Genomic DNA, 10,672 nt, shown 5'->3' on the forward strand with positions numbered 1-10,672 from the left:
GCTTCCTCTCCATCCTTTAAGTCATTCCTGCCCTATATAGCCTGAAAACAATTAACGCACAGATCACGGCATCGAATGGTATAAAGGGGAGTCAAAATACACAATTTAAAGGCTTAGGAAGTAAGTTTTTAACTATAGAACAAAATTGGGAAGGAATTGTAAAATCATGCAAATTGTATGAATAAGTGTGCAATGACTTGATAAAAACCACTCAAATTAGCACAAGACAAACCATAAAATAGTCACTACTAGAAAATGGATTAATACAGACAGATTTAGTCTTTATTACAGACGAATTTTTGGTTACCGACGGATTTTGTCCTTCCGTAAAAGCCTCGTCGGAAATTATTTACCGACGAATTTTTTTCTGTCGGAAAATTACCGACGTATTTTTACCAGTTACCGACGGATTTTCCCTCTATAAATTTTCCATCCATTTCCCAACGGCAACGAATTTTCCGTCTGTAATTACAAACGGATTTTCAGACGGATTTTTCGTCTGTAATTACAGACGAATTTTCTGACAGATTTTCTATCTGTAATTACAGACGAATTTTCTAACAGATTTTCCGTCTGTAATTACAAACAGAAACAAATTTTTTGACAGATTTTTCGTCTGTAATTTGAACCTTGAAAAATCATCTCACACTCTGAATACAGACAAAAAATCTGTCTGTAAACCTGTCAGTAAAGTAAAATAAAAAGTTTTTTAAATTTTTTCATTACAAAATAAATACTTTAGATTTGTTTTCTAAATTTACTCTATCAAACATACTGTAAATTGAAAAAAAAGAAAGCCAAAAATCACATAGATAAACATAATATTCATAGATAAACATAATATTCATTACACGATACCTATAAAATTGGATATTATTTTTCAACACCATTATTCAATATCTCAGTGTCTCAATAAAAAGATACTCCCAAAAATTAAGATGACCATCCTAATTTTGCCATCTAAACCTCATCATAGCAGCAGGACCACCAGTCTCTATCTCATCTAAAATATGCTTCAAAGATGGATCTTCTTTTATGCGTGCCATTCTCTTCTCAAGCTGATCTTTATTTGAAGGACTAGTAAGACTTTCAAGCATGGAAGACATAGATGGATCCTGAGATAGATAGTATAGATATGTTATCAACCAATAGATATTTTATATAACAGAGTACAGGAATTTTATAAATATCTGCATCAATGTATTACCCAGGCGCTCAGCCATGGTCATGAAGTTAGGATTCTGCATCACCTGCTGCAACATTTAAATTATATAATTCTGCATCACCTGCTGCAACATTACCCAGTCGTATATTTGAATTTTACAGACAGATTTAAATAGAGCAATATCACAGCTTTCAATAGTTCAATGTTACTACTTCACATAAGATTCAGAATTCAGTGGCTATTTCAGTTATAGCAATTCACTCCATTTTCTGACAACACATGAGATCTAAAAAGTTGCCAACAGAAACACCAAATTTTGAGGGCAAACATCATAAAAACCAAAATCTATCTATCATATGTAAGCTACTTTTTTATTCTAGTCGATGCTTTGACATAAAAAAATAAATAAATAAATAAATAAAAATAAAAAAAGGAAAAATCCTCCTTTCTCCAACACTTGTTACAGATAGATCTATTGTCCAACCAACGAAAATTTCAGCCTAATAAACCAACCAAATAATCAAGCTCTTTCAATATCACTTTCCCTCAATAAGTTTATAAATTATAAAAACTTAAGGGTTTAAATAAGGTTATGATCCATGTAAAATTTAGCAATTTTATGGTAAACTAAACCTATGGTTCCTATGATTCAAAGATAAGTAACCATATCCAAATTTCTTTAATTTTGGATGACAGAAGGGACTAATTTCACTTCTGAATACTTTTTTTTTTTTTTACCAAAACCACCAAAAGAAAAAAATTGTAAGGCCAAAAATCTATTTAAGCCATGATTCAAACAATCTTGTTCACAGTTGAAGAGATCTCACATGATCCCCAATTAGTTTTTTATGATCAAGTGAAGTGATAAATAAATAAATAAATAAAGGAGGAAAGAAAGAAACAGAGAAACCTGGAGCTCAGTGGTGACAGGATACTCATCCATGTCAATATAGTTCTTGTTAAGTGAAGCCATGATGATGTGCCAGTTTATGAAACCACTTTATGAATTTTCAAATAAGTAATATATATGCTCAAAAAGTAAATTTTATTGTCATATGATTCAGTATTTTAACAATCAGGTTCTAAGCATGAGATCTGAAAAGGAAATAGAGTCACTATCACCTTCACAGTTTGAAGAAAGTCACTAAGGAATAATTCCTGTGTTGCCTTGGACTGGTGACTGCAGGCCAAGATTTTCATCATATGCTTGACAGCCACATCATACATCCCAAGTGAAGCATACCACCTATAACAATGAAAAGTAAGAAAGTTTAAAATCAGCTATGACATAACCATATCAAAGTTAACATGAAAGTATAATAGAAAATAAATATTTCAATTTGATCCATACAAGTTAGGCACTTAGGTATAGCCAGGAACAGAGGAACTTACTAACAAAATCATCTTCTTTTGAAGTAGGTATTATTATCTTAACCCTCAATTCCTCTTCTATCTTCTGTTGTGTGGATCCCTTGAAACAATATATCTTATAGATTTGCAGGTATATATTGATATGTAGGTTATTGATATAGGAAGAAACTAAGAAAATAGACCAGAATTATACTAACCCTTCATGGCAGGAGCCTTGGTCACAGATCTTGACTTGTCATGGGCCTCCTGTAAGCAAGTTTTGAGCAAAATGATGAAAAAATTGCAAGCAGTTTTTACTAGATAAAGTACAGAAACAAGCAAGCACAAGTGCACAATATTTTTAAAGTCAATGAGCTTATACATGTAAATTAGAAAACACATAAAATAGCCAATGAGGTGAAAACTGATTTCATATATATATAACCAAAAGCTCTGGCTAGTAGCTTTTTCTTTTGAAGCCTGACATCTTAATAAAACTTCACGATTAAACATGTGCACCATAGCAAACAGGAATATTACAGTATCCCAAAGCAAAGAAATTAGATGTTGAACCTTTATGAGGTTTCCATGAATCTTCTGAAGCAATGACACAGATAAACTTCCTGAGTTACTAACAGCTAATAATTTTTTCATCACATGAATAGAGAATGAATTGGTGGCCACCTGAAAATTTACATCCACTTGCATAATAAAATTATACACCTTCATGCTGTATTTGAATTAGAAAAGGAATACTAATTTCTAATCTAATAATGTCTTCACCACTACGACCTTGGCCACGTGGGATCTCAAATAATTCCTAAAGAAAAAAAGTCATCAAGTTAATAAATATAGTTTCATCTTAAGTAAAATATAGTTGCATATGCCATCTATACGTTTTAATTCCTAAGTAAAATATTCACAGACATTACTGCTATTCTACTAGCTCTTGCTTTGCATAGGATTGAAGAATAAGCTGATCTATGATGCATGTAGAATTCATAGTGTGTAAAATAGAACACTCCAAGCTAAAACATTACAATAGAAAATATTTTATACTTTACTCACAGACATTATTGTATTGCTCATGTTTTGGACTTAAAGCCATATAATCATCTCAGTAACTGAAAAAAGAATGAACTAATTGAACAACAAAATCTACACAATCAGTATTTCAAACATGAAAATAAAAATCCAGAAAACTGAAAGTGATATGTTCAGAAATTAACCTAATCTGAGGATAGATTCTCGATATTCTGGAACAGGAAATTCTATGAGTGGTAGCAGATCCAGAAGTGCGAGAAGGAAAACGAAGGAGAAAGAAAGAAAGAAAGAAAGCAAAAGAAAAATAAATCAAAATAGCTATGCATGCGTAAGACGATAGCAAATACAATAAGAACTGGACCACAGAAACCATACCAAGACTAGAACGACAGCAGCGCGCTGCAAAGTTTGAGGAGAGGTGGTGAAGCAGACGAGATGCAGAAAAGCTCAACGAAAAATGGCGAACAGGAGGAGAGGCTGGCGTCAGTGTAGCAGCGAATAGGAAGAGTGATAAAGGTGTGGAAGAGATTAGGGTTACCTGCACATTAGGGTTCGATACAAAGCGACGCGTGCAACACACGAAGAGCCGGGAGGGGTGTGACGGAGCTTCGGTATGACGGAAGTTCAGTGCGACGGCGGTGCAAGGCGGAGAGGCGCCGCCGATGGAGCGTTTGGAAGAGAGGGGTGTGGAGGCGCGGATGTATCGTGTGAAATGAGGAGACACGCTTAAAGTAAATCCCTTATTTCAATATTTTCGATGGAATTTTTTTAAATTACCGACAGAAAATTTATCTGTAATAATTTAATAAAATGTGGTGTTTTTTTTATTTAATTACAGATAGATTTTTTATTTGTAATTATTTTTTACAAAAAAAAATTAATTTTTCTGATGAAATTATCGACAGATTTTTTTCTGTCTGTAATTTATACTAATTTATTTTTTTTTGTTTTTTGACAAAAAAATCCTTCTAAAACTTTTTCTGTATTTTTGTGAGATAAAATTCGTCGAAAATATCCGTTTGTAATAACTAGTTTTCTAGTAGTGAGTAGTTTATCAATCGGATTAAAAGCTTGAAGAAACAAGGAAACTAAGGTGTGATTTAGTAAACTTTTTTGGAGAGTAAAAGCACAAATATTTCATTTTGCATTTGATAAAAAAAAAGATTATGCATTTTTTTTGTAATTTTAAAAATTTAGCAATACTCTTAAAATCATTCAAGTTTAGTTTGGTAAAATTTTGTGGAGTAGTGCTTTTCAAAACTCAAAAGCACAAACACCCCTTTTGTTTGATAAACTAAAAAAAAAAAATTCTATGCTTGTGTTTATGCTTTTAAAAATTTGAATTGTTTTTAAAAGCACCTCAAAATTAGCTTTAGTTTATCAAAAGCTAAAATGTTTAATATAATTTTATTTAATTTATTAACAAATATCTAAATTTATTTTTATAATTATGTCAATTATGATTTTTAAATTTAAAATTATTTTTACAAACACGATTGATATATATATAATTTTTAGTTTGATATACTAAATATTAGGGGTATTTAAATTTGTACCGATTTAAATTAAGTCGCTCATCCAATCCAATCCAAATAAAAAACCGATTAAAACCACACTAATTCGAATTTGATTAGATTTTTTTTCCAAATCGCTGGATCGGATCGGATTTCGGATCTACTTTTCATAACCGATCAAATCCAATCAAAACCACACAATGTGCATATAATATTATTATTTTATTATTATATTTACAATTATACTTATAACATGTTCAATTTATTATACATTTTTATATTATTCATGTATTATTATTATTTAATAAATATTTTATGTTCAAAATGTTATTTATTTATTTATTTTAATTAACCTATAATCTTATTTCTATTGTTATGTTATCGTTGGCTTTTTAAAATATTGTTGAGACTTGTTATGTCATTGTTGATTATTTAAAATTTGATGTTGAGATTTATTATATGTATTTAATTTTTTAATTTAGAAAATCGCAAATCTAATCCAATTCAAACCGTTTGAAATTGGATCAGATCGGATCATATTTTGTTTTAAAAATAATCCAATTCAAACCACATCACAAGTAAAATTAAAATTTAAATCGGATAAATTTTTTATTCAAAATTTATCTAAACCGCACCACGAACACTCCTATTAAATATAAGTACTACAATATTTAAAAAAAAAATTTAAAATTTATTTTACTAAATTGCTTTCGAAAAATAAAAAATTTACCAAACCAACCTTTAAGAGTGTACAAGGTTCAGATTGGTTAGGTTTATGGGAGAAAAGAAATCAAACTAACCAAATTTAATTGGTTTGGTTTGAATCCGTGAGAGATTTTTTTTTTGGTAAGGGGCGGGATCGAAATTAATTTGAATTGATTAAGGATCTGTTTGAAAAGCTTTAAAAATTATATTTTTAATATTTTAACTTATGAAAAGTAGTAATATTAATATTTAGTGTAATTTTTAAAATTAAATTATAGCTTTCTAAAAAACTATTTAAGTGTTTATGGAGAAGTTAAAATAAATAACTTCTCTCATAATATAAAAAACTTTTCATCACATTTCTTTTAAAATAAACACTTTTAGAATTAAAAAATCAAATACAAAATAATTTATTTATAAGCTATTTTTAATATAAGCATTTATTGTTTAAACTAATTTTTCAAAAAAAAAACTTAATTAAACTGTTTATCTAAAATGAGCCTAAGTGAGTTGAATCAGTTTAAATAATTAAATACTCAATTGAAAATTAAATTTAAAAAGAATTGAAAAGAAATAACAATAATGAATTTTTTTTTGTAAATTTAATTTGTAATAATAAAAAAATAAAAAAAGAGAGAATAGATAAATTTCAAACTACAAAATATTATCAATTTCATACTTAAACAAACATCATCTAATATCCATAATTTGACAGACCTAAATGTATATTATATGTTATATTTTTTAATGTATTATATAAACTAATTTAGTAATTGAATTGGTTTAGCTTTCATAACTATGAATTCAATATTCAAACTAACTAATATTAGAGTCTAATAAGGTTTTATCTAATTATTTAACATGTACTTAAACCAATTAACTCGTGTCGGATAAGTTTGGGTTATCTTTTTCCATGCACACTTCTACCAACTCTTAAAAAGATATTTTTAAAATTGATTTGTATTTATTAAAATTAAAAAATATAATATAATCTCATATTTTAATAAATATTCATATTTATTTTTAATGGCTAAATATAATCTCATATTTGTACTTATTAAAATAATTTAAAATTATTTATTTTGAATTAATTTTTATTATCTTTTAAATATTTGTATTTTTGTTAAAGATGTATTATTACTTTTTTAGAGACTTTTTTTTTAAATATTATTTGTACATCACAATCAACTATTATAAAATAAATATATATGTTATTTTATTTATTTTTAATATGTATTTTATATTTTAATATATATTTATATTAGTATTGCTTTTGATGTATATTTATTATTTTATAACATAATTAATTTTTTTTAATAGCAGAACAAGGTTGATCATAATAAATAGTACTCTACAATTCCGAATATTCGAATTACTTGCATATAAAAATGAAGAACTAGCTAATGTTACTTTTTTTTTTTTAACTATTCACGTATAAAAATAATTAAACTAGTTTCATATGAAAATGAATTATGAAACATTGATACATACTATATGATAAAATTATTCAAATATGTTAAAATAATTATTTAAATAATATTTTTTACTATTATCTTTGCATAAAAGTGATAAAACTATTTTAATCATCTTTATCAACTATCAACTAATTACCTTTATATTCGTAAAAGGTTACATCAGAAGTAGATGGATATAGTTGAGAGAAACATACATGAATGAAGGCCTTAATTTCACTAACGACTGCACAAATTGCAAATTGCAAATTGATACGTACTCTTGTGTGTAATAATGTTTAGAAAAAGTATAGATCCCACCTTATCATTAAATCTGGTGGCTGCTTGCTCTTTGATCAGCGATTCGCCGGCCACTAAATCGATGAAGAATCTCTCCAAAATCCTCTTTTTGATCAGTGATTCACTTGCCACTAGATCCAGGAATTCCACCTTATTCTCAAACCTAGTGGCTCGGTTGATTGGCACTTCTGTAGGCTCTTCTTTCATACAAATTCTGGGGGTTCTAGGTCCTGTATCCACCAAGAAAATTTTTTTCTCTAAGTGTAAAACTTCAGATTGTAAGGCTTTTCTACTACATAAGAATAAACTGGAATTAGATCTTGAAAAGTCCTAGTAGGGCTGGGCTGCATACTCCAGATCTTATAGGTTACAGTAGTGCCTCCCCTTTCGTTACGGTTTGTTTCATTTGCTTGAAAGTATAGTGGAATCACATATGATAGCTTTTCCGGTTTGGGAACTTCTTTTTTTAACGGCTTAACCGTATTAAACTTGCCTTGAGCAGCTTCTTGGCCAGAGATTTTCAGCCGATTTTTTTTACAGCTATGGAATACAAGAAAACTACTACGCCTTAGCGCAAGGGTTGTCGTATAGAAGGGAAGAAGCGAGGCCCCGGACGGAGATCTCTTTCTAGAGGATTTCGTAACAAAGGGCTCCTGAGGTGCTAGCCGCTCTCTCGGGCTACACTTATACAGCCAGGCCAAACATATGTGAGCTTTCCTCCTTCCTTATATTCAACAAGAAATTCCTCAGGTTGCTGCATATAAATCAGCTCCTCCAAATCACCACGTAAAAAAGCTGTTTTGACATCCAACTGTTCCAACTCCAAGTCAAACATGGCTACCAATGCGAGCAGAACCCGAATGGAACATTGTTTTATTACAGGTGAGAAAACCTCATTAAAATCTACACCTGGTACTTGACTGTATTCTTTTGCAACTAAGCGAGCCTTATACTTGACTCCTTCATCTCTCGGAGAGGACTCCTTCCTTTTGAAGACCCATTTGTTGGCCAATAAAATTTTTAAATAATGTGTAAACAATATGAATTAATAGGATTAAAAGAATAAATTTAATTAGTAGCATTAAATTAGGATATAATGTATTTTCATTTGATTGATGATTGTTCATGTTGTTCAAAATTTTTATTGTTCCTAGCATTCCCCTATGTTTACTTTTGATGTAAATAAATCGTCTCTATACTTCCTCATATATAAATAACGATTACTGCGAGAAATTTGTATTGCCATGGATCAATAATCAATGAAACAAGAAAAAAGTGGTACGGACGCTATTCGAAAGCATCATGTATAGGCGGTTGCTATCAGCACGTCGGAGAATCTCTGAATCAAGATGTTGATGACATTTATGATATGCCGCAATAACAACACTACTTTGTGATCAGTTTCGGTAGTCTTACTGGAAGTCACGTGGCTCCTGCAAAGAGGGCACGTGCTGTGCTCCTTCAGCCATGCTCCGATGCAGTCTGCATGAAATTGGTGGTTGCATCCTGGTAGCCACCGTACCCGTTCCCCCTTTGACTTTGACTTCGACAGCACTTGGCATAGACACACTGCACAGCGATCACTTTCATTTTCACTCTCCTCCTCCTTTTTTTTCTTCTTCATCCCACCATCACCATGATGGTAGTAGTAGTAGTTTTGTAGAAGCCTTTGGTTCGTGCGGTGGTGAAACGAGTCGGGAACAGCAACCAATGTGGTGGCGATGAGGAAGGTGACGGTAATAATAAGAGAGATCATCATGTTTTGTTTGTTTATATCTCAGATCCGTGAGTTGTGTTCATTATATGTACTACAAACACTTGCCGGCCTAGCTTGTACCTGTCCTTCATGAATATTTTAAGTTTCAATGACGACGCTGCTGATTATGAATAAGTTAAGTAATTATTGCCTACTCATCAGTCATCAATCATCACTTCCTTCTTTCTGCTCTTTAATTAATGCTTTGAGGAATGAGTAATGAGTTCAGTTGAAAGCAAACCATCAAAAGCTAACGTCATCACTTCTTCCAGAATCATAAATCATTGTTATATTCCATCTCTTAAGACTTAAATATAATTTAATCCACGTCTCTATTACTTTATCCCATTTCTTTATAATTTTAACTGCCGTCGCAAATTATGGTTTATGTACCTATCTCTGTTGGTTATATATATTTTCAACAGAGGCGGAACATGGGGGCTAAGGGTAGTACAGCTATACATGGTCCCCCTAAGATTTTTATTAAGTTTTTAGTAGTTATTATAATATTAGTGTTTTACTCAAATTTTTATTCTATGTTTATCAGAAAATGTATGTATTTTAATGTCTTAATTGACAAAAATTAAATAGACGAAATTAAAAGATAAAAGAAAAAAAAAATACAAAGTGTCAGAGATAAAACTAAACTACAAAATTGAAAGAAACAGAAATTAAAGGAAGGATAAAGAAAAAAAAAGACAAAAAAAAAATTTCATATAAAAACAAAAGAATTTTATTAAAAAAATTTAGAAAAATAGATTACAAGTGTTTGAATTCAAAAAATTATTTAAGATTTTTAATTTTTATTCTACGGTGCTAAAGAGATTGAGAGTGCTTTAAATTTTTAAGTATTTTCTAAAAAACTTAAACTCCTTGTATTATTTGCATAAACTCCTATTTATAGATCATCCTATACCAATTGATAATTACTTATTAATACTCCACTTTTGATAATCGTTCTCGCATCCTTTATTTGTTGTTGATTGGAAACTTCAGAAATAATTAGATTGTCAAATGATTTAAATTAAACACTACAAGAAAAATATTGAATACTGTCGAATTTATTATTGGATTTAACGTCGGACGTTAGCGATGATATTTCTGTTGAATTTATTATCGGATTAGACAGTAAATACGTAATCCTAAAGGGAAAGTATGAGGAGCCAATGGAATATTTATACAATGTGTACAATGGAGGTTTAGGGAGTATTAGAGATATAATCATTAGTGTTATCTTTATCCAACAACTGAAGTTTTTGGGATGAGTGGTATCATGCATGGTATTAAAGCGCTAGATTTGAAAGGTTAAGAGTTCGATCCTTGGTGAACCCCAAAATCAGTTTAAGTTTTTGGGAAGATGTTTATTATCGTTAGTACTCGGATGGTT

The 10,672-nt window shown here is 30.1% G+C and overlaps 1 protein-coding gene across 1 annotated transcript; it reads right to left on the reverse strand.

Annotated features, from left to right (window-relative positions):
* Positions 1 to 785: 785 nt before the first annotated feature.
* On the reverse strand, positions 786 to 7,736 carry LOC107646166 (uncharacterized). Its single transcript, XM_088490534.1, has 8 exons — positions 7,551 to 7,736; positions 4,098 to 4,298; positions 3,935 to 3,958; positions 3,089 to 3,199; positions 2,734 to 2,782; positions 2,558 to 2,651; positions 1,208 to 2,411; positions 786 to 1,115 (listed from the first exon to the last, which is right to left on the reverse strand). Exons 1-6 carry the CDS (start codon positions 7,734 to 7,736, stop codon positions 2,596 to 2,598), a joined length of 627 nt encoding a protein of 208 aa, XP_088346660.1. The 3' UTR covers positions 786 to 1,115; positions 1,208 to 2,411; positions 2,558 to 2,595.
* Positions 7,737 to 10,672: the final 2,936 nt, after the last annotated feature.

Source organism: Arachis ipaensis, chromosome B6 (assembly GCF_059453495.1).
Source record: "Arachis ipaensis isolate K30076 ecotype BB chromosome B6, ASM5945349v1, whole genome shotgun sequence".
Taxonomy (NCBI): domain Eukaryota; kingdom Viridiplantae; phylum Streptophyta; class Magnoliopsida; order Fabales; family Fabaceae; genus Arachis; species Arachis ipaensis.